Genomic DNA, 23,583 nt, shown 5'->3' with positions numbered 1-23,583 from the left:
ATGCCTGTAATCCCATCACTTCGGGAGCCTAAGGTGGGAGGACTGCCTGAGCTCCGGAGTTCGAGACCAACCTGGGCAACATGGTGCATGGTGAAACCCCATTTCTACTAAAATACAAAAAATTAGCCTGGTGTGGTGGTGCACACCTGTAATACCAGCTACTCAGGAGGCTGAGGCAGGAGAATCGCTTGAACTCAGGAGGTGGAGGTTGCAGTGAGCAGAGATTGCGCCACTGCACTCCAGCCTGGTGGACAGAGCAAGACTCCATTTCAAAAAAAAAAAAATTAAACAAAATGTAAAATTCATCCCTCAGCTGCATTTGCCATATTGCAAGTACTCAACAGCCACCCATGGACAGTGACTGCCTACCAGACAGGGCAGATGAGAGCATCTTCATCACTGCAGAAAGCTCTATGGGCAGCAGAGGTCCAGAGCTCAGGCTGGTGGCTCCAAGTCACCACCCTTCCTGAAAGCCATACTGTCCCTCTGATGACACTGTCTGAGGGGCTCATAAACTCAAGAGTCAGAGTTTATTCGCCTCTTATACAAATTATGTTTTGGAATATTCATCCCAATTTGCCCTCTCTGACTTCAGAGGTAATGGCAGTGAGGAGGGTGATGGGGCCCATATGGCTGTTGTTGCCACCATTAGGAACAAGTTCCCTGAGGAACCCAAATATATAAAGTGCGTGGATGTCCGCACGACGACACATATTAGGATTCTTTGCTCATTAAAATTTGGGCTTGTATGAATTACCAAAAAGTGTCAAAAGCACAGAGAAAAATCAATCCTACAAGGAAGAACTGAGTTAAGGGTAAACGGTAAGTCCCAGATAACGGATTTAAATCTTCTAAAACTTCATGCAATTCTATGTCTTTTGGAGCATTAATCCCACATACAGTCCCAGACGGAGATCAGGTATCAGTAAAGTGGTTTCTGATTTTTCCTTCCTCCTTTCTCAATCTCCCCATCTTCCACAACCATGAAGGCAACTCCACTAAATGTGAGACTATCTGATGTAAGCCTTAAAGGAGGTGACTTTCAAGAAATGTAGTGTAAACACTATTTTTAACAATCAGAGGAGTGGCCGGGTGCGGTGGCTCACACCTGTAATCCCAGTACTTTGGGAGGCTGAGGTAGGCGGATCACCTGAGGTCAGGAGTTCGAGACCTGCCTTACCAACATGGAGAAACCCTGTCTCTACTAAAAACACAAAATTAGCCTGGCATAGTGGTGCATGCCTGTAATCCCAGCTACTCAGGAGGCTGAGGCAGGAGAAGAGCTTGAAACTGGGAGGCAGAGGTTGTGGTGAGCCGAGATCGCGTCATTACACTCCAGCCTGGGCAAGAAGAGTGAAACTCCGTCTCAAAAAAAAAAAAAGAATCAGAGGAAACCCTCCAAATCTTCCATGTTCAAATAAAGTTGCAATAGTTTAGCAAAATCACGGTAAGTTTTTGGTTTTGTTTTTGAGACGGGGTCTCACTCTGTCACCCAGGCTGGAGTGCAGTGGTGCGATCTTAGCTCACAGCAACATTCACCTCCCAGGCTCAAGTGATCCTCCCACCTCAGCCTCCCAAGTAGCTGGGACCACAGGCACACGCCACCCCACCTGGCTAGTTTTTTGTATTTTTGGTAGAGACAGGGTTTCACCATGTTGCCCAGGTTGGTCTTCAACTCCTGAGCTCAAGTGATCCACCCACCTCGGCCTCCCAAAGTGCTGGGATTACAGGTGTGAGTCACCGTGCCTGGCTCAATGGTAAGTCTGATCAATTATTAACTGTGATTACAAACAACAGAGTATAGTACTTCCCATCATACACACGGTACATTTTATAATAATTACAAACCTATTGATGTTAATCCTTCAGGCCTGCTTGAAATTCTTATAATGTTCCTATCTCCTTTCAAGAAAAATATTTCATTTTCTGTGCACGAAACAGACACAATATCACCGGATCCTTCCAAACCAGCAATTGTGGCCTGTCAAAAAAAAAAAAAAAAAAATGCATGTGTGAGAGTCCAAATCAGTCAAATGATAACTGCACTTTACTATGGCAACTTTCTGAAAATTCCAATTCAATCCAAAGTTAGGTAACATCTGACAGATTGGTAAGCAGGATCTGAGGGGTCCCCTGGCAGGGTGGGGCCTCGGTCATCTCCGACCCATGTGCCACCCTGCCCTTGTCCCTGCTGCAGGTGCACCGGCCCTGACAACCCAGTCCCAGCCCTGTTCCTCCATGGTGCATGCATGTGCTTCTCTTTCTGCTCGAATTCCTTTCCTGTCCATGTTTGCTGGAGGAGTTCCAGTTCTCTCCAGATGCCACCTCCCTGAGAAGCAGCCTCGGACAAGCTCGCCCTCTGCTGCAAAGCCCAGGGCTCTCAGGGCTCGCAGCACCTCATCCAGACCTCCACTTGGCACCCCACTCCTGTGGCTGAAATAGCGTGCAGACAGGTCTAGTCCTCCTACTGTGTGCAGGAACAGTGCTCCTACTGTGTGCATTCCTGCAGGAGAGGCCAGTGTACACTGCAGCTCAAGGGTTTTCAATGAATACATGAAGGGAGGCGAGGTTCCTTCAGCATTATCTGAAAGGGGTGGAAACAAAACACAGGACATCCCGAGCCCACACAGACTTAAAGTAAGTCCTTGCTTTGCTGTCAACAGTGCAAATAAGAGACTGTAATTTTAAATAACTGATGGACAGCTGCAAACATAACATTTGTTCCTGAAAGCTGCCAATCATGCTGCCACTGGGTGGTCCAGACTCTGAGGGTGACTGTGACATCTGTCCCAGACGGTCCCCTGTCTCCATTTCTCTGCCTATAAAATGAAGTTAATTATACCTACTGGGTAAAGCATCAGGTAAGTGCTCAGATGAAAAAACCAATGCACAGTTATAAAGCATCTTGATGCTACTAATTAACAAGTGCACATAAGTCCAAAAGGTATCCAGGGCAAGAAGTTCTCTGTAACTGAGGAAAGGGTGCAAAAATATCTTTCAGAGGCCGGGCGCGGTGGCTCAAGCCTGTAATCCCAGCACTTTGGGAGGCCGAGACGGGCGGATCAAGAGGCCAAGAGATCGAGACCATCCTGGTTAACACGGTGAAACCCCGTCTCTACTAAAAAAAAAAAAATACAAAAAACTAGCCGGGCGAGGTGGCGGGCGCCTGTAGTCCCAGCTACTCGGGAGGCTGAGGCTGGAGAATGGCGTGAACCCGGGAGGCGGAGCTTGCAGTGAGCTGAGATCCGGCCACTGCACTCCAGCCTGGGCGACAGAGCTACACTCCGCCTCAAAAAAAAAAAAAAAAAAAAAAAAAAAAAATCTTTCAGAATATCCCTTAGAAAATGAACAAACTCAAGGCGCCTTAGTGATTCCCCTAAATCGAAGCTTCTTACACCCACCCCATTTTACAGGAAGGAAAACCAGGCTCAGGCCAGTAAGAGACTCTTGGTTAAAGGCGGAACCGAGCTAGAAGAGTCGAGTCTAGTTCTGCCCCTCCACCCCAGGTCAGTTTTCTTTCTGCCAAGCCAGTATTACCAGGCACGGCTGATAATAATTCAGAAGGCCTCAATGAGGAGAGGATGAACTTCATGTTCTGCTGACACACACCAAAGAAGAAAACCCTTTCTTTTATTATTATTATTTTTTTTGGAAATGGAAGTCTCACTCTGTCGCCCAGGCTGGAGTGCAGTGGTGTGATCTTGGCTCACTGCAACCTCCACCTCCCAGGTTCAAGCAATTCTCCCTGCCTCAGGCTCCCGAGTAGCCAGGACTACAGGCACCTGCCACCATGCCTGGCTAGTTTTTGTATTTTTAGTAGAGATGGGGTTCTGCCATGGTGGCCAGGCTGGTCTTGAACTCCTGACCTCAGGTGATCTGCCTGCCTCGGCCTCCCAAACTGCTGGGATGACAGGTGTGAGCCACTGTGCCTGACCAAAAACCATTTATTTTCTATAGTGAGGCTCTGCTTATAAGAGAAAGGGATGCCTGGCAGAGGCCTGCTGAGCTCAGAATGGAAGAACGTGAACAGGACAGGGCCAGGTCTGGAATCTGGGCGTGAGGAGTTGGGAGGGTGAGGCAGAGAGATTATTTTAAAAAGCGCAAAAGCTCTGCTCTTAAGACAACGAGAAACTGAAACAAAACAGCTGTGTTTAAAGTTCCTAAATCTGTCTCTAACGATAATCTGTTATCATCTTGGTTTAAGCAGAAATTGTTTCCTACCATGATTTTAATGATGGAAATTTGCCCAAGATATGTTGTTAAGTAAAGAAAACCGAAAATAAAAAACAAAAAAACAAAAACAAAAAAAAACAAGTGGCGGCCGGGCACGGTGGCTCATGCCTGTAATCCCAGCACTTTGGGAGGCCAAGGCGGGAAGATCACGAGGTCAGGAGATCGAGACCCTCCTGGCTAACACGGTGAAACACCACCTTTACTAAAAATACAAAAAATTAGCTGAGTGTGGTGGTGGGCGCCTGTAGCACCACTGCACTCCAGCCTGGGCGACAGAGCCAGACTCCATCTCAAAAACAAAATCAAAACCAAAACCGAAACAAAAAACCAAGTGGCAAAATGATGTGGCTCCATTCGAGCAAGAAGACAAGGGAAAAACAATAGAGAAGGCATGCTGAGGGCAAAACAATAGAGAAAGCATGCTGAGGGCAAAACAATAGAGAAAGCATGCTGAGGGCAAAACAACAGAGAAAGCATGCTGAGGGCAAAACAACAGAGAAAGCATGCTGAGGGCAAAACAACAGAGAAAGCATGCTGAGGGCAAAACAACAGAGAAAGCATGCTGAGGGCAAAACAATAGAGAAAGCATGCTGAGGGCAAAACAACAGAGAAAGCATGCTGAGGGCAAAACAATAGAGAAAGCATGCTGAGGGCAAAACAACAGAGAAAGCATGCCGAGGGCAAAACAACAGAGAAAGCATGCCGAGGGCAAAACAATAGAGAAAGCATGCCGAGGGCAAAACAACAGAGAAAGCATGCCGAGGGCAAAACAACAGAGAAAGCATGCCGAGGGCAAAACAACAGAGAAAGCATGCCGAGGGCAAAACAACAGAGAAAGCATGCTGAGGGCAAAACAACAGAGAAAGCATGCTGAGGGCAAAACAACAGAGAAAGCATGCTGAGGGCAAAACAATAGAGAAAGCATGCTGAGGGCAAAACAATAGAGAAAGCATGCTGAGGGCAAAACAACAGAGAAAGCATGCTGAGGGCAAAACAATAGAGAAAGCATGCTGAGGGCAAAACAATAGAGAAAGCATGCTGAGGGCAAAACAATAGAGAAAGCATGCTGAGGGCAAAACAACAGAGAAAGCATGCTGAGGGCAAAACAACAGAGAAAGCATGCTGAGGGCAAAACAATAGAGAAAGCATGCTGAGGGCAAAACAATAGAGAAAGCATGCTGAGGGCAAAACAATAGAGAAAGCATGCTGAGGGCAAAACAATAGAGAAAGCATGCTGAGGGCAAAACAATAGAGAAAGCATGCTGAGGGCAAAACAATAGAGAAAGCATGCTGAGGGCAAAACAATAGAGAAAGCATGCTGAGGGCAAAACAATAGAGAAAGCATGCTGAGGGCAAAACAATAGAGAAAGCATGCTGAGGGCAAAACAATAGAGAAAGCATGCTGAGGGAAGGCCCTCCTCAGGAACTAGAATTCTCTGCTACTGTTTCTTGTTTTTTTGAGATGGAGTTTCGCTCTGTAGCCCAGACTATGGTACAATGGTGAAATCTCAGCTCACAACAACCTCCGCCTCCTGAATTCAAGCAATTCTCCTGCTTCAGCCTCCTAAGTAGCTGGGATTACAGGAGTGTGCCACAATGCCTTGCTAATTTTTTTATTTTTAGTAGAGACGGGGTTTCACCATGTTGTCCAGGCTGGTCTCGAACTCCTGACCTCAGGTGATTTGCCCACTTCGGCCTCCCAAAAGTACTGGGATTACAGGCGTGAGCCACGGTGCCCAGCCTCTGCTACTGTTTCTGTCGTATTTGAGTTATCACTGTATGTGCTCATAGTAATTGGATAGTCAGAAAAAACATGACCCAAATAGATTATAAAGAACAAGGCTGGGCACGGTGGCTCACGCCTGTAATCCCAGCAGTTTGGGAGGCCGAGGCGGGTGGATCACCTGAGGTCAGGAGTTCGAGACCAGCCTGGCCAACATGGTGAAACACTGTCTCTACTAAAAAAACAAAAATTAGCTGGGTCGGGTGGCACGGGCCTGTAATCCCAGCCACTTGGGAGACTGAGGCAGGAGAATCACTTGCACCTGAGAGGCAGAGGTTGCAGTGAGCCCCCCCAAAAAAAAAGGGGGCCGGGTGCGGTGGCTCAAGCCTGTAATCCCAGCACTTTGGGAGGCTGAGATGGGCGGATCACGAGGTCAGGAGATTGAGACCATCCTGGCTAACACGGTGAAACCCCGTCTCTACTAAAAAAATACAAAAAACTAGTGGGTGAGGTGGTGGGCGTCTGTAGTCCCAGCTACTCGGGAGGCTGAGGCAGGAGAATGGCGTGAACCCGGGAGGCGGAGACTCCATCTCAAAAAAAAAAAAAAAAAAAAAGGCCAGGCATGGTGGCTCACGCCTGTAATCCCAGCACTTTGGGAGGCCAAGGTGGGCAGATCACGAGGTCAGGAATTCAAGACCAGCCTGACCAACATTGTGAAACCCTGTCTTTACTAAAAATACAAAAATTAGCTGGGTGTGGTGGCATGCGTCTGTAATCCCAGCTACTCAGGAGGCTGAGGCAGGAGACTTGCTTGAACCTGGGAGGTGAAGGTTGCAGTGAGCCGAGATCATGCCACTGCACTCCAGCCTGGGCAACAGGGTGAGATTCTTTCTCAACAACAACAACAACAACAACAAAAGAACAAGTTTAATGTGTTTACCTACAAAAAACATACATAATTTCTTGACAGAGAATTGGACCTAAATGTCAAAATCAAATTTTTTTTTTCAAATCTATAAAAATGACCAAACCTTCATTTAATTTCCTTGACTGGCCCAAAGGAAAAAGTAAAGTGTAAATCAATACTGCTCCTGGTAGCATTCTGAGGGCGCTGAGCAGAACAGTTTGTAGAGAAATATTCTCTTGCCTACAGACACCGAAGATATGGCAGTATCCCTTCGCTTACCTGGTTGACTGTGTCTAGGAGATAGATACTATATTCATTCCAACTCAGCACCCAGCCTTCTTGAAAGAAACACGAAACAAGCCCCAGGTGCCTCTCAGGTAAGCTGCAACTTCCCCTGTTGGGGGATTCCAGACGTGGGTGCAGTTCAAAAGGCTTGACTCCCCCGGCAAAAGCATCTTTTAAGATAAATGTGGCTTGAACAGTCCCGTGGACATCAGCCTTCCACAGCCGGAGCCCGGGCCGTGATGCATACAAGGTTAGATCACTTTGCTTACAGAGTCCTGGTATAAAACAAGCACCAAATTTCCCAGTACTAAAATTAGAAGGAAGAAAGAACAAAAAACAGACATGGATCGATTTAAAGTAATGCAGTTGTCAACCCTTAATATTAAGTACAAGAATTTTTTGGCTAAGACAATAATTGATTTTTCACCCTTTCTACTGTTTGTTTTTTGTCAGTTAAACCACACTGTCACCCCTTACCGACAGAGGCCCACCACACCCTCACAGGTGTGTGCCCCATTAGCACACAGGGAACCATTCACGGAGTACCCACACAGCTTGCACTGCGCGTGGGGCTTGATCCCACTCTCGTGTCTAATCCTTACAACAACCATGTGTGGCAGATACAGTCACACACCACGTAACATTTTAGTCAGGCTGGGTGCAATGGCTCACGCCTGCAATCCCAGTACTTTGGGAGGCCAAGGGCGCAGATCATCTGAGGTCAGGAGTTCTAGACCAGCCTGGCCAACATGGTGAAACCATGCCTCTACTAAAAATACAAAAATTAGCTGGGCGTGGTGGCGCATGCCTGTAGTCCCAGCTACTCGGGAGGCTGAGGCAGGAGAATCACTTGAACCTGGGAGGCAGAGGTTGCAGTGAGCTGAGATCATGCCACTGTACTCCAACCTGGGTGATAGAGCAAGACTCTGCTTCAAAAACGACAATAAGCCATTTTAGTCAATGATGGACCGCAAATACAACAGTGGTCCCATAAGATCATAATACCATATTTTTGTGGCACCTTTTCTATGTTTAGACATACTAATACTTACCTTTGTGCTACGGCTGCCTAAAGTATTCAGTGCAGTCACAAGTGGTGCAGGTCTGCAGCCCAGGAGCAATTTGCTGTACCATTTAGCCCAGGTGTGAAGTAGGTTGTACCTACCTCCTACGTTTGTCAGTACACTCTATGCTGTTCACGCAACAAAGATGTCACCTAACAATGCATTTCTCAGAATATATCCCTGTCGTTAATTGACACATGACTGTGTTACAACTCTCGTTTTGGAGGAGAGGAAACTGAGGCAGAAGGTGAAGAATCCAGGTCTGCTCATCCTTTCCTGCTCTGATTCTGTTGCTCTGACATCTGATTGTTGTGCTCACTCCACATCCTGAATGAATGAGCTTCACGCAACCCATCTATAGTGTTGCCCTTTGAGAATTTCTCTAAACCCATCAGAGGCACCAATGTCCCTTCCTGTCCCCAAGCTTGATATTTTTTCTTTCTGAAATTATGAAATATCTGACACAAACAAAAGAATATGCTATATATAGAGTCACGGGTCACTTAGTGACGGGGATGTTTGAGAGATCTGTCATTAGGCAATGTCTCCGTTGTGTGAACATCATAAGAGTGTACTTACACAAACCTAGATGGCACAGCCTATGACACACTCATATAGTCTAGCCCACGGATGTTCAATCTTTTGGCTTCCCTGGGCCATATTGGAAGAAGAACTGTCTTGGGCCACACATAAAATACACTAACGATAGCTGATGAGCTAAAAATAATAATAATCACAAAAAAACCCTCTTTTTGTTTTGAGACAGAGCTTTGATCTTGTTGGCCAGGCTGGAGTACAATGGTGCACTCTGGGCTCAATGCAATGGAACCTCTGCCTCTTGGGTTCAAGTGATTCTCCTGCCTCAGCCTCCCAAGTAGCTGGGATTACAGGTGTGCACCACCACGCCCAGATAATTCTGTATTTTTAGTAGAGATGGGGTTTTACCATGTTGGCCAGGCTGGTCTCGAACTCCTGACCTCAAGTGATCCACCTGCCAGACTTGGCCTCCCAAAGTGTTGGGATTACAGGCATGAGCCACCACGCCCGGCCAAAATCTCATGTTTCAAGAAAGTTTACAAATTTGTGTTGGGCCATGGGTTGGACAAGTTTAGTCTAGCCTATTGCCCCTGGACTCCAAACCTGTACTCCATGTGACTATACTTAACACTGTAGGCACCTGTAACATAACGAGTGTTTGTACACCTAAACATAGAACACGTAATGTGTGGCGCTAAGACACCAGCTGATAGGAATTTTTTCAGCTCCATTATAATCTTCTGCGACCATTGTCATACATGCAGTCCGTCAACGACTGAAATGTTGTTATGCAGTGCACAACTGTGTACATGTACATATATCCATGCAGTTATAAAGCCTAGCAAGGAAAGGTACGCCTGGGAACCCATCCCCAAACTTAGGAAAGAAATCATCAGTCATCCAACCAATGGTCTCTTGTGTTCCTAGCACTTCCTGCCCCCTTGTGCCCCAGATGGAACCACTGGATTGCATTTTGCCTTTATCATTTCCTCACTTTTTTTTTGGTTTAATCACATACCTATGTATCTCTAAAGACAACATAATTTAGTATTGTTTATCTTTCATTTTTATTAAAATGTATGATGCTAATTGTACACTTTCGCAACTTGCTTTTTTTCACTTAACACTATGTTTCTCAGATTTATCCCTGTTGATAAAAAGAAGCTGTCGCGCTAATTCGTTTCTACTGCTGTATGGTACAGTACGTCCTACTCAACGCCCACAGGTTCTTGGAAACTACAACTGTAAGCGAAATGACATAGAGCAGGTCCTCAGATAAACATCGTTTCCTTCAACAACATTGGTGAGGGAAAAACACTGGTTTTGGTATACGTTGCTCTGCTAAAGTTGCAGTTTCCAAGAACCTATCAATGACATTAAATGAGGACTTAATGTATTCCACAATTTATTTATTCACTTTCTTGTTGATGGATATTTCAATTGTTATTATTATTATTATTATTATTTTTTTTTTTTTTTTGAGACGGAGTCTCGCTCTGTCACCCAGGCTGGAGTGCAGTGGCGCGTTCTTGACTCACTGCAAGCTCCGCCTCCCGGGTTCACGCCATTCTCCTGCCTCAGCCTCCCGAGTAGCTGGGACTACAGGCGCCCGCCACCACGCTCGGCTAATTTTTTGTATTTTTAGTAGAGATGGGGTTTCACCATGGTCTCGATCTCCTGACCTCGTGATCCACCTGCCTCGGCCTCCCAAAGTGTTGGGATTACAGGTGTGAGCCACTGCGCCCGGCTTCAATTATTATTTTTAAACCTATTTTGAACAATTGTGCTATGAGCATTTCTGTGCATTATCCCCTAGCCCACAGGTGTCAGAGTCTGTCAAGGATACTCAGGATGGAGTTGGTGGGCTGTTGGGTTATTGCTGGGTTGCTGGGAGCATATTCAAGTTTAGAAGACAACTTTAAGCTTTTTAAACGTGATTATAACAATCTACACTCCCACTGGCAATCTGAGTTCTCATTTTTTCTCAGGCTGCTACCAGAGTTCACATGTAAGCATTCCAGTTCAGTCCTACGCCTGGCTGATTCCTTCTCCCAAATACTTCTTGGATTGTGAACCGCAGAAACAGCACTGGTTTTAGAGCAAGTCCTGGGCTCGATGTCCAGCCCTGACACTTAGTGGTACATGGTATGTGCAGTTATTGAACTTTTCTGGCCCTGTTTCCCATTCTGTAAACCAGGCAGAGTAACTCCCATCTCAAAGGCTGAAGTGAGGAATGAATGAGATAACCTGCGTGCAGCACAAAAGCAATGCTTGTGACATCAAGTCCCCAGAAGTGCCCGACTGTCCTGAACGAGGCTACAGGCAGCTCACAGTTGAGAGCCGCCTCCGTGCCACTGCTTCCCCACCAGACCTCGGCCAACTTGTGCTGTGCCTGTCCCCATGCTCCCTGTACACAGCAGCACATCCAACCCCAGAGGCCGCCCCCAGGGCCCACCCACATAGGCACACAGATAGTTATTTGCAGGGTTCCTTCGCACACCAGAATCTCACTAGGTCCTTCTGGCATCTCAGTAACTAAATCCCTTTGGATAGGGTCTGAAGAGGATATCATATATCAAATTCAGCTTTGAAACAATGATCGTCAGGACGAACCAAGGGTGTTTTGATGCTGTGGGTCCTTCATGGACAATTCTATAAACAGCATCGTATCTGATTACTGCCTTTGGTGGGTTTGTTCTGGAGAGGTCCTCTAAATAGAGTGACCCAGAGGAATTCCAGCAAGGGAGCCCATAACCTCTTCCTCTTGCCTTTCCTTTCCTGTCAATCAATTTCTCTTGGCGATCCAATTTTTAAATGTTTTCCTTCTATTTGTAGGACCCCTGAAAAATCTCTTGTCATTTCCATTTTGACTGGTTCATCTTATGTAACTAAAGCACTCATGTTAACAAACATTTAGTGATTCCTACGTTCTGTAAGACACCATGTTTGATGCTCTGGGTAAAATAAAAAATAAATGAGATGAGGTCCTCAGCCTGTCTCATATCACCGTGCTGACCTGTGCAAACAATTACAGCAGCATCTGGAAGCGCCACATCTGAGGCTCAAAGAGCTGCTCAAAGAGCTCAGATCAAGGTGGTGCACTTGAGTGGGCATGAGAAGGCGAGGTCCTGAACACCGGGTGGACTCTTCCCCTGGAGGAAGGGGAAAGCAGCCCTGCTGAGCACGGTCCTGGGAGTGGCTGCCTCGAAAACTGCTGAATGGCTGAATGGCATGGTGGCTCACACCTGTAAACCCAGCACTTTTGGAGGCCAAGGAGGGAGGACTGCTTGAGCCCAGGAGTTTGACAGCAGCCTGGGTGACACAGAGAGAGAGACTCCATCTCTACAAATTAAAAAATGTAGACAGGCATGGTGGTGCGTCCCTGTAGTCCTAGTTACTCAGGAGGCTGAGGGAGGAGGATTGCCTGAACCCAGGTGTTCAAGGCTGCAGTGAGCTGTGACCACACCACCGCACTCCAGCCTTGGTAACAGAGCAAGACCCTGTCTCTAAAGAAAAGAGAATGGAAATGTCTGACGAGTGGGTTGGTCAATGGCGATGAAGTTGTGAAGAACCAGCTAGAGAAACTGTCCTAAGCCCCCGACTCAGCCACCGTCCACTTGCAGTGCGATTCTCCAGTACTTGCTGGTGCTTTCTGAATTTGACACCAAAACTCCAACTTTTATGGTCTAAGTATTGCAGGATTCTAAAATCATAAAGAAATTAACAAAATTTCTTAATTTCTGTAGAGATGATTTCCAAACACTCACTGATTACCTAAACAAATTTTAATTCCCTTTATAGACCACGTTGATATATAAGGAGTGTTTTCTGGCTAACAAATTCTGGCTACAAAATAATTGTGTTTTTTTATTTTGTGCATAATGTATGGTGCCACAGACCTGATATGCTGAAAGCTGACAGCACCCAAAATGGGAGCCTGAAAGTCTAAGCTGGGAGAGAAGAAGGATCCACAGAAGCCTTGCCAGAGATCTCAACAGCTAAACACCCACCAGCCATCCAAACAGATGTGCTGGTGGCGGGGTTCCAGAATCGGCTGCTGGCTCTTACCCAGATGCGGGCGCCACACCTACAGATTGCTTCATCTCCTCCTCCCTCCCCAGGGCAAAGTGCTACTGCCAGGGAGGGCTTCCCTGAGCACTAGACTCACAGGAGACACAGTAACAGGTCTGCAGAGGGCTCTGACACATGAAACAGAGCAACATACACAGGACAGCAAACCCACAGCTGCGGGTGGCCGGGGTCTCTGAGGTTTTCTGGATGTAACACACACATCGTCCGGTCTGAAGAGGTCCACAGACTCGAAGGGAAGAGGACCCCTCATCTTCTATCTCTGAGTCCCCTGACCTGCCTGCACCTGCCCTGGGCTCAGTGCCCTGCCCTTTCCTTGGAAGAGCATCTCTGGCCTGGTTTCTGGTCAACCCTACACTGCTGCCCATCAGCGAGCCAACTGAGGCTACCGCCTGCACTCTGTCCCCACTAGCACTGTGTTTCCTCCACAGGCACCCACGTCACACACCTATGTGCTGCCACATGGCCCCTCTCCCAAAATTCTCAGCAGGCCACACGGTCCCCCGGGCACCACTTATTTCTCTTTCTTTGTTCTCTTCTGCAAAAACACTCCTCCCAAAAGCTCTCCATACTCGCTGTCCACTCCTCTTTCAGCCCTTCCAATCCCTTGGCCCTGCTGACAAGGAGGGCTGTGCACAGCCTCCATGCTACAGACTCAGGCCCGTCACAGCTGTCTCAGCCCCTGGTCTCGCAGCAGCTGCTATGTCCCTCCACGTGGCCTCTGACTCTCTAACCCCCCAACTCCTGTTCTCTCCTGATGCCATTTCCTCTTCAGAACACAAGGCCTCCCCAAATCTCCCTAGGCGAGCTCCTGTCTGCATGCCAGCGGCTGCCGGTGCACAGCTCCCTGAGAGGCACACCTGCCACCCACCTCCCACGCCAGTTCTCTACTGTGGGGAGAGGACAGGGCAGGGCCACAGCAGGCTGTTTCATCTCCTCCTTCTTCCCGTGCCTCCAGGATTCTCTGCATCAATCCACAGCATGTCCACTCACCCAGCTGCATAGACCACAGACCTAGGAATCATCTCCAACTCATCCCTGTCACACCCCAGAACCAACACGGCAGCAAAACTGCCAGCTCTGCCTTGGAAGCAGTCCCACCACTGACCCCGCCCCATCCTGTCATCTCCCACCTGGATCACCCAGAACCCTCGGTGGCCCTGCTGAGCTGCCACACCTGCCCCCTCCAATATATTCCAAGCAGCAGCCAGAGTGACCTCCCCGGCTTGGCCACAGTCCTCTGTGACTGGCCACAGCATGGGACTGAAAGAGCCCCATGGGCAGGGCCCACAAAGACAATGGGTGGGGGCTCCCCACACCCTGCTCCACACAGCTGGCCTGGCTGCTCAGATCCTCCGTGTGCAGGGGCCTCCTGCCTCCAGGGACTCTCTCCAAGGTCTTCTCGCACTAGTTGCCTCCTTGCTTCAGGAATCAGCCCAGGGTACCTCCTCAGAGAAGCCTTCCCTGTCATCCTATTAAAGAGACACCTGTGTCTCCTGCGCCTCCCTCTCTGGCTCTGCACCCTCTGACATGTTTATCTGTTCACCACTCTGCACACAGCTCCCTGAGATTACGGATCTGTTCTGCCTTGTTCACAGATATCCCCAGATGAGGAGTACCTGGAGCAGGGCAGAGGTTTGGTGCAAAGCTCCAGCACCGAATGAACAGACACTCCCTGCGTGGATTCATCCAATGTCAGGTGTCAATGTCACCTGTATCTGGTGACCTCATTTTCCCCTCTGGTCAAGACTTCTTCCCTGGGCTCCAGACTGGTCCACAGAACTCTCTTCTGCGATCCCACACAGCAACGTGACAGACCCGTCAAACCCCCTATGTCCACAGCAGAGGTCCTGATGTCCTGACCTCTGGCCCAGGCTTCCCCAGTCTCCATCTCAGTCAATGGTTTTCCTGGACTCCCGCGGCAGCCTCCCTGTGGCTCCCCTGGACTCCTGCAGCAGCCTCTCCATGGCTCCCCTGGACTCCCGTGCCAGCCAACCTGCAGCTCCCCTGGACCCCTGTGCCAGCCTCCCCGCGGCTCCCCTGGACTCCTGCCATAGCCAGTGCCCTAGTCACTTCTGGCTTCTTGAACATCTAAGCCCTGGCCCAACTGAGGTCTTGGCATATGCTCTTCCCTGAGCCTGGAATGCTCTTCTAGCAGCTCTTCCCAGGCTTCAGCTCAAAGATCACTGCCCTTGTAGAGGCCTTTCCTGACCATTCTATCCAAATGCAACATCCTGCCCCATGCCTAGCGCTCCCTAATGTTCCACCCTGCCCGCTCCTTTACAGCATTGACAGCCTCTACTCTCCTCCTGCTGACCCACAGTCTCTCCCATTGTGTTTGAGGGCAGAGGCCTTGTCTCCTAGGATGCCTCCTTACTTGCTGCCACACCTCCACATGTACATGCCCAGCTAAACAGTTGTGAGGGAAGCCCTGCTTCCAGGGAGAGACACACACAATAGTCTACAGCAGAAGGCAAGTCTTTAAGACACAGATGTTAAGAACATTTCCTTTTATTCTGTTAGCCCCCATTTCCCCCACGGCTCAATAAAATCTCTCTCCTTCTGAGAAGGGGACACATTTATTTGTTTCTGCATCCTAAAACAGTTCCTGGTGCAGAGGACGCTTTCAATCAATGTTCCCTAAAGACTGCACTGCACAGACGCACTAGGAGAGGTTTACAGAAACTGCTTGGGTCTCCACACAAGAGGTTAAAGGGCCAGGTTTGTTTTTCGTTTTTGATTTTTTTGAGATGGAGTCTCGCTGTCACCCAGGCTGGAGTATAGTGGTGCGGTCTTAGCTCACTGCAACCTTTGTCTCCCGGGTTCAAGTGATTCTCCTGCCTCAGCCTCCTGAGTAGTTGGGATTACAGGCGCCCGCCACCACGCCCGGCTAACTTTCGTGTTTTTAGTAGGGAGGAAGTTTCACCATGTTGGCCAGGCTGTTCTTGAACTCCTGACCTCAAGTGATCCGCCCACCTTGGCTTCCCAAAGTGCTGGGATTACAGGCGTGAGCCACTGCACCCGGCCGAGGGGCAGGTTTTAAGAGAGATTGGTGGGAATAGGACCCACAAGATAATTGGTTTTCAATCCCTGTCTTTACACCCTGCCGTCCTTCCAAGACACAGTGCAGTAAGACATTGACAGATGAACCAGGATGAAATGCCAGAGGAGTAGGATACTGGCAGAGGGAACAGAAGAACTAAGATCTGCAGGACCATAAATTCCACTGAGTTCTCCAGGGGCCAATAGGGAGACTGCAGATATAAAAAGGCCAGATTGTTGATGGAATTAAGAAGGTGTTCAGCGGGCTGGGCCTGGTGATTCACATCTGTAATCCCAGCACTTTGGGAGGCCGAGGCAGGTGGATCACCTGAGGTCGGGAGTTTGAGACCAGCCTGACCAACATGGTGAAACCCCATCTCTACTGAAAATACAAAATTAGCCAGGTGTGGTGGCACATGCCTGTAATCCCAGTTAGAACCTGGAACCTGGAACCCATGCCTTCAGGATGTCTTCCCTGACCTTTCAGCTGGACAAGCGTGTCTACACTCACACAGCATCCTGTGTATTTTGGTCCACAGCAGCTGCCGCAACGGTCAACAAGCGTTTTATCTGCGTTTCCATTTCCACAACGGAAGGCTCAGATCTGCCATGTTTACCATGTCACTGCTGAGCCTGCCACAGTGCACAGGGGTGCATGGTAAACACGTGCTGAATAACGAGTGAGCCCCACGACCCTGACCCCTCACCAGGCTGTGTGGAGGAGGTGCCTACACAAGGAATGGATGGACCAGGCCACCCCTGAGGCTTCTCCAGGCCGACCGTGGCACTTTGAGAGGCAGAGTGGCTGTGCGTGCAGGCTCCTACAGCTCTGCAACAAGAGGAACCCACTCTTCTTGTCCGCCTCTGGGAGGAGAAATCCTAAGCAGGCACAGGGCGCCACCAGGAACCCCACGCTTAGAGTCGCTGTGGGCTTGCGTCCGGCAAAGAGGAGACCTAGGAAACCCTAAAGCACCCTCTACAACAAGGCCCAGCGTTTAGGCCAAACAGGAAAACTTATGGAACTTACCTTTTCCTTGGTTGTGTTCCAATTTGCCTTACAGACTTCTCTTCAGTGTAAAAGAGCAGACTTCTTTGCAGAGTAGAGACCAGCAGCACTTTCTGGCTATAATCCAGCTGCACAATAGAAGACGGCTCCTCCAACACCAGCTGGGAGTTACAGAGCCCCTGGCAAAGAAAGTCCGGTTACGCCTCACATCAGCGCCAGGCTAAAGAATGGACCTCCCTTAGGACAAGTCAGTGTCCTTCCTGCGCGCTGTGCTTAGGTCAGCTTGCACTGTACCTAATGTATGCTTTCACTCTCTGCAGATTCACTCTCAACCCACCACAGAGAGATTATCTGATGGATGGGAAAATAGTCCATACTAACATCTCCCTCATGCTACATCCAGTTTGACAAGAAACATTTTAAAATCTGCATGATTTTTAAAAACATGTCCTCAGTAGATACATTCTTTACTGTGCACCACAGCAGGCTCAGCGGTGACGCAGTAAACATGTAGAGACTTCAAAGAAGCATCCATAAAGATCTAAACAGAAATCTGTTGCACTGTGTGTATTGCTTATTCTATTATAAAACAATGGAATGGAACCTTCTATAAAATTATTGTGACAATAATCAGCTCTGTAAGTTCATATTATAGTCTCCCCTCACAAAGTGCTCAAAGCAGTTTTGATGACATTATATACTTGTCAACCAAAAGGGTCATAGAAAACAGGAGGTCAGAAGAAATTAAATGATATTAAATATATAAAATGCTAGTAACATAAAATGGTATTTTACAAGACCAGCCTAGGCAACATTGTGAGATCCTGTCTCTACAAAAAAAACCATTTTATTAGCTACGTGTATTGGCATGTGTCTGTGATCCCCGCTACTTGGGAGGCTGAGACAGAAGGATCATTTGAGTCCAGGAGTTCAGATTACAGTGAGCTGTGATCATACCACCGCACTCTAGCCCAGGTAACAGAGTGAGACTCTGTCTTTACAAAAACAAACAAACAAAAACAAAAAACATATTTTATAGATAAACACAAAATAAAATTCTAGAAGGCATCTGACTGCTAACACAGAGCATATTTCATTGTATTAAAAATCTGATTCTATAAGTTACTCGTATAGAAAAGTGTCATCAGACTGGGTGCAGTGGCTCACACTTGTAATCCCTATATTTTGGGAGGCTGAGGTGGGTGGATCATTTGAGGTCAGGAGTTCGAGACCAGCCTGGCCAACATTGTGAAACCTCGTCTCTACTAAAAATACAAAATTTAGCTGGGCGAGGTGGCACATGCCTGTAATCCCAGCTACTTGGGAGGCTGAGGCAAGAAAATCACTTGAACCCAGAGTCAAGGGTTGCAGTGAGCCGAGATCACGCCACTGCACTGCAGCCTGGGCAACAGAGCGAGACTCCATCTCAAAAAATATACATATATGAAATAAATATATATATATATATATATTGTATATATATATGAAATATATATATATATGAAATCCAGTATATTTGAAAAGTTTCATCAATTATTTCAGAAATATTGCTGTAACATCACTGACATTTTGTGAGGGAAGCAGGGGGCAGTGATCAGATTTGCTGGTAAAACTTAGAGTAAATTTTGTCCTTTTTTAGGTATACGATTCTATGAATTTTGACAAATTTATAGTCATGTAACCAACACCAAAATCAAGATAAAGAAATTTCCATTACATGAAAAGGTTGCAAACTTTTTTTTTAGACAGGTTCTGGCTCTTGGCCTAGGCTGGAGTGCAGTGGTGCAATCTCAGCTCACTGCAATATCCACCTCCAAGGCTCAAGTGATCCTCCAACCTCAGCCTCCAGAGTAGCTGGGATTACAGGTGTGCGCCACCATGCCTGGCTAATTTTTATGTGTTTTTTGGTAGAAATGGGGTTTTGCCATGTTGCCCAGACTGGTCTCAAACTCCTAGGCTCAAGTGATCATCCTGCCTTGGCCTCCCAAAGTGCTGGAATTACAGGTGTGAGACACCGTGCCTGGCCAGAGGATAGGTAGTTTTCTATTCTTCCTTCTGCTGCACACTGAAACACACTCAGTGGTTTTCTCAAGAAAAGCACTGTGCAACTGTTGCAGCTATGAGCTGAGCCAGCTGCTTTCTTCACAAAACACCATTTTTATTTGAAATGCTGTAATTATTCAAATTTGGGTATTTAGCAGACATTTTCTCAAAAAACAAAAGCCTGTCACTTCAAGGAAAACAAGTAATGGTATTTGTTGCTCTCATGTGAAGATTAGCCATACGAAAACTTGTACCTGTCCCTGTGAACTTGACATGATTCCTTACAGCTAGACTTTCCCGATTACAATGATGTTGATGTTAACAAAGGTTTTTTTTTTTGATATTGTATTAGAAAATATACCAGCCGGCATGGTGGCTCACACCTGTAATCCCAGAACTTTGGAAGGCTGCGGTGGGCAGACTGCTTGAGCCCAGATGTTCAAGACCAGCCTGTGCAAAGCCTGTCTCTATAAAATGGCAAAGCCCTGTCTCTATAAAAATACAAAAAATCAGCCGGGCATGGTGGCGTGCACTTGTAGTCCCAGCTATTCGGGAGGCCAAGGTGGGAAATCACCTGAACCTGGGAAGTCGAAGCCCCAGTGAGCCATGATTGCACTACTGCACACCAGCCTGGGTGAGAGGAGTAAGACCATGTCTCAAAAAAAAAAAAAAAAAAAAAAGTGTCAACATTTGGAAGATCTACACTACTCTGTGAATAGTATTTTCTAAGTGACCAATACATAATGTTACAAAATCCAACATGCGTAAAGTAGATTTTAATGTAACAGAGTAGGAAAAATTCATCCATGTGGTTTCAGATTCCAACTTTTACTAACCTTTAAAGAAACTACCGTTTGTCATTTGTCACTGTAACCCTTAAAGCAACTACCATTTGTCAATATGAGGATATTATTAAAGAATGTCCACAATTATCTGAAAAGGCTATCAAAATACTCCTCCCATTTCCAACTACATGTCTGTGTAAGGCCAATTTTTCTTTATATACTTCAATCAAAACAATGTATGGCAACAGATTGAATGCAGAAGCCAGTCATCTTCTATTAAGCCAGATAATAAAGAGATTTGTAAAAATATAATTCAATGCGACTCACTCTTGTCACCTGTTTTGAAAACAGAGATATAGAGATATTTTCACAAAATATGTCACTTATGTTCAGATATTATGGATTTATTATTTCAAAGTAAAAATATTTTTAAATGTCAGCCAGGTGCAGTGGCTCACGCCTGTAATCCCAGCACTTTGGGAGGCTGAGATGGGAGGATCACAAGGTCAGGAGAGTGAGACCATCCGGTGAAGCACCGTTTCTACAAAAAATACAAAAAATTAGACAGGCATGGTGGTGGTTGCCTGTAGTCCCAGCTACTCAGGAGGCTGAGGCGTGAGAATCGCTTGAACCCGGGAGGCGGAGGTTGCAGTGAGCTGAGATTGTGCCACTGCACTCCAGCCTGGGCAACAGAGCGAGACTCCATCTCAAAAAAATATACACATTTTAAAATTTATCAGTTTTAACTTCTAACACGGTGTACTTGGTAGAGATAACCTATATAAACAAAAATGCTTTGGGGTCCTCTTTCTAAGAGTATAAAGGGATCCTATGACTACAAAGCTTGAAAACTACTACTAGAGAATATTTGTAATAGGTCAGTCTTGGATCAGAGGGACTGAAAGTCATGCAGCTAATAATTGCTGAATTCTTGGCCGGGCATGGTGGCTCACGGCTGTAATCCCAGCACTTTGGGAGGCCAAGGTGGGCAGATCACCTGAGGTCAGGAGTTCAAGACCAGCCTGACCAACATGGTGAAACCCCATCTCTACACAAATAGAAAAATTAGTCAGGCATGATGGCAGGTCCCTGTAATCCCAGCTACTCGGGAGGCTGAGGCAGGAGAATTGCTTGAACCCGGAAGGCAGAGGTTGTAACGAGCCGAGATTGCGCCACTGCACTCCAGCCTGGGTGACAAGAGCGAGACTCCGTCTCAAGAAAAAAAAAAAAATTGCTGAATTCTGACAGTGCTCTAGGAATGAAGGTTACAAATAAGAAAAAGAAAGGACTGTGCCACCAAGGAGTTCAGTTTGGTTGCAGACACATGACAAAACAAATAAAACCCAGCAGATCATAAAGTCACATGTGCAGTGGAAAAGGCACAGGCGTTGAAGCAGAACCTCGGTTTGAGAGCAAGCCCTGTGAGGTGCAAGCCTGCAACCCTGGGCTAGCTCCTGGATCTCTTGGAGCTCCAGCTTCTTCATCTTCACCGTACTGCCACCTAACCTTCTCCTCTGCCACTTCCTGTCACATGAGGTCATCTCACACAGGCCAGGTGGCTGGCAGAGAGTCCTCCATCCATTGAAATCACTGACTTGTCCACAGTTAGGATTCAGAAGTGCTTGGCATCACTCCTACTAACCTTTCAGGAAGTAGGAATGATAATAGCTTCTTTTCCAAGGAGAAGTAATACACAATAGTGGAATGAAAAAAGTGAATGTTCCAGTAGGCCAACTCCTTAGTCTTAGAAGTGGAAGCTTATAAAACATAAGTCTATAAAAGTAAATGTTACAAATAACAATTGAGACTATAAAGGGACAATGATCAAGAATACAAACTGAATAAAAATACAATTATAAATATAGTTTTTCCAAATGTAAGAAGGCAAGAGCCAACAGTATTTCTGAAAATAATTTTACCTGGTCTAGATCCAGAGAGGAATAAACAATTTTGCCTTTGTCATCTCCAGAGAACAGTTTCATTCCATTGGGGCTCCAAGCCAGAGCTGTAATGCTGTTTTTGTGAATACCAGTGACATCAAATCTCCGAAGCTATGAACAAGGGATAAAAATATACACAAGAAAAAGAAAAGGATAAATGCTGTGAGCTGGAGCTACATGGAAAAGGTATACGATCGCTCCTAGTTACGGAAGAGCTGGTTTTCCCAATCTCCTTTTCCAAGCAGAACCCTGCACAAGGTTCCATCCCTCTAGTCACCTTCAAAACCCACAGAGAGCATACCTTGAGGATATTAAGCAAAAATGAAATGACCCACCTGTACTTTATGCCAAGTGTTCAACTCGGCACAAAAATGTTCTCCAATTATAAACAGCACAGTGTTAAGCTTCTCTGAGCATAATTTTTTTTTTTTTTTTTTTTTGAGACGGAGTCTCACTCCATCAGGCTGGAGTACAGTAGTATGTTGCAATCTCGGCTCACTGCGACCTCTGCCTCCCGGGTTCAAGTAATTCTCCTGCCTCAGCTTCCCGAGTAGCTGGGACTACAGGGACATACCACCACGCCAAGCTAATTTTTGTATTTTTTTTCTTTTTTTCTTTTTTGAGACGGAGTCTTGCTCTGTCGCCCAGGCTGGAGTGCAGTGGTGCAATCTCGGCTCACTGCAAGCTCCATCTCCCAGGTTCACACCATTCTCCTGCCTCAGCCTCCCGAGTAGCTGGAACTACAGGCGCCCGCCACCACACCTGGCTAATTTTTTGTACTTTTTAGTAGAGATGGGGTTTCACTGTGTTAGCCAGGATGGTCTCAATCTCCTGACCTTGTGATCCACCCGGCTCGGCCTCCCAAAGTGCTGGAATTACAGGTGTGAGCCACTGCGCCTGGCCAAGTTTTGTATTTTTAGTAGAGACGGGGTTTCACCATCTTAGCCAGGATGGTCTTGATCTCTTGACCTCGTGATCAGCCCGCCTTGGCCTTCCAAATTACTGGGATTACAGGTGTGAGCCACTGTGCCCAGCTTTCTCTGAGCATAAACTTTCTAAGCAGATGAGGATTTCTCATTTTAAAAATCCATGAGGAATTTACCAAGAAGTTAACATGTGTTCAGATCATGAGTACTCACCTGTTTGTTTCTTCCTGGCAATGAAGATACAAGTTGAAAAACTGCAACCCTGCCAGAGGCTGTGCCTGCTGCCACCAGGTCATCAAAGCAGCTCAGCAGCTTCACCACAGTGATAGATTCCGTCTTCCCCTGGGGAAACGTTGAAAACAAATGAATCTGTAACTATGCAGGCTTTGAAAGTGTAAAACAAGGAGGACATTACCAACAGAGTCAAAAACTTCATCAGGCTGCAGCCCATACATATTCTTGATTAAAAAGGTATGCAAGTCAGAAATTATATCTGTTGAAAAAAAAACACAAACAGGGCTGGGCACGGTGGATCACACCTGTAATCCCAGCATTTTGGGAGGCCAAGGCAAGCAGATCGCCTGCGGTCAGGAGTTCGAGACGTCTGGCCAACATGGTGAAACCCTGTCTCTACTAAAAACACAAAAACTAGCTGGGCGTGGTGGCAGATGCCTGTAATCCCAGCTATTCGGGAGGCTGAGGCAGGGAGAATCACTTGAACCCAGGAGGCGAAGGTTGCAGTGAGCCGAGATCATGCCATTGCATCCAGTCTGGGCGACAGAGCAAGACTCTGTCTCAAAAAAACAATAAACAACAACAAAAAACCAGAAAACAAATATACCTAGGCAGGACGGCAGTGGTGCAATCACAGTTCACTGCAGCCTCGACCTCCCAGGCTCAAGCGATCCACCCGCCTCAGCCTCCCAAGTAGCTGGGACTACAGACGTGTGCCCCACACCCAGCTAATTTTAAAATTTTTTTGTAGAGACAAGGTCTCACTATA

General features: G+C 46.9%; 1 protein-coding gene across 6 annotated transcripts in view; it reads right to left on the bottom strand.

Moving 5' to 3' along the window:
* Positions 1 to 23,583, bottom strand: part of TECPR2 (tectonin beta-propeller repeat containing 2) — a 134,103-nt gene that overhangs the window by 66,741 nt on the left and 43,779 nt on the right. For all 6 annotated transcript variants that reach the window (XR_012091092.1, XM_007987899.3, XM_037984564.2 and 3 more), the window contains 5 exons: positions 22,794 to 22,922; positions 21,634 to 21,765; positions 16,908 to 17,065; positions 7,143 to 7,455; positions 1,849 to 1,981 (listed from right to left, as the gene is read on the bottom strand). Coding sequence is in view for 5 of the 6 variants with exons in the window: in XM_007987899.3 (XP_007986090.3) it covers positions 1,849 to 1,981; positions 7,143 to 7,455; positions 16,908 to 17,065; positions 21,634 to 21,765; positions 22,794 to 22,922 (865 nt within the window). In the remaining variant the exon portion in view is untranslated. The remainder of the gene's footprint in view (positions 1 to 1,848; positions 1,982 to 7,142; positions 7,456 to 16,907; positions 17,066 to 21,633; positions 21,766 to 22,793; positions 22,923 to 23,583) is intronic.

The sequence above is a fragment of the Chlorocebus sabaeus genome, chromosome 24, assembly GCF_047675955.1.
Source record: "Chlorocebus sabaeus isolate Y175 chromosome 24, mChlSab1.0.hap1, whole genome shotgun sequence".
Classification (NCBI taxonomy): domain Eukaryota; kingdom Metazoa; phylum Chordata; class Mammalia; order Primates; family Cercopithecidae; genus Chlorocebus; species Chlorocebus sabaeus.
This window is presented reverse-complemented; position numbering and strand designations above follow the sequence as displayed.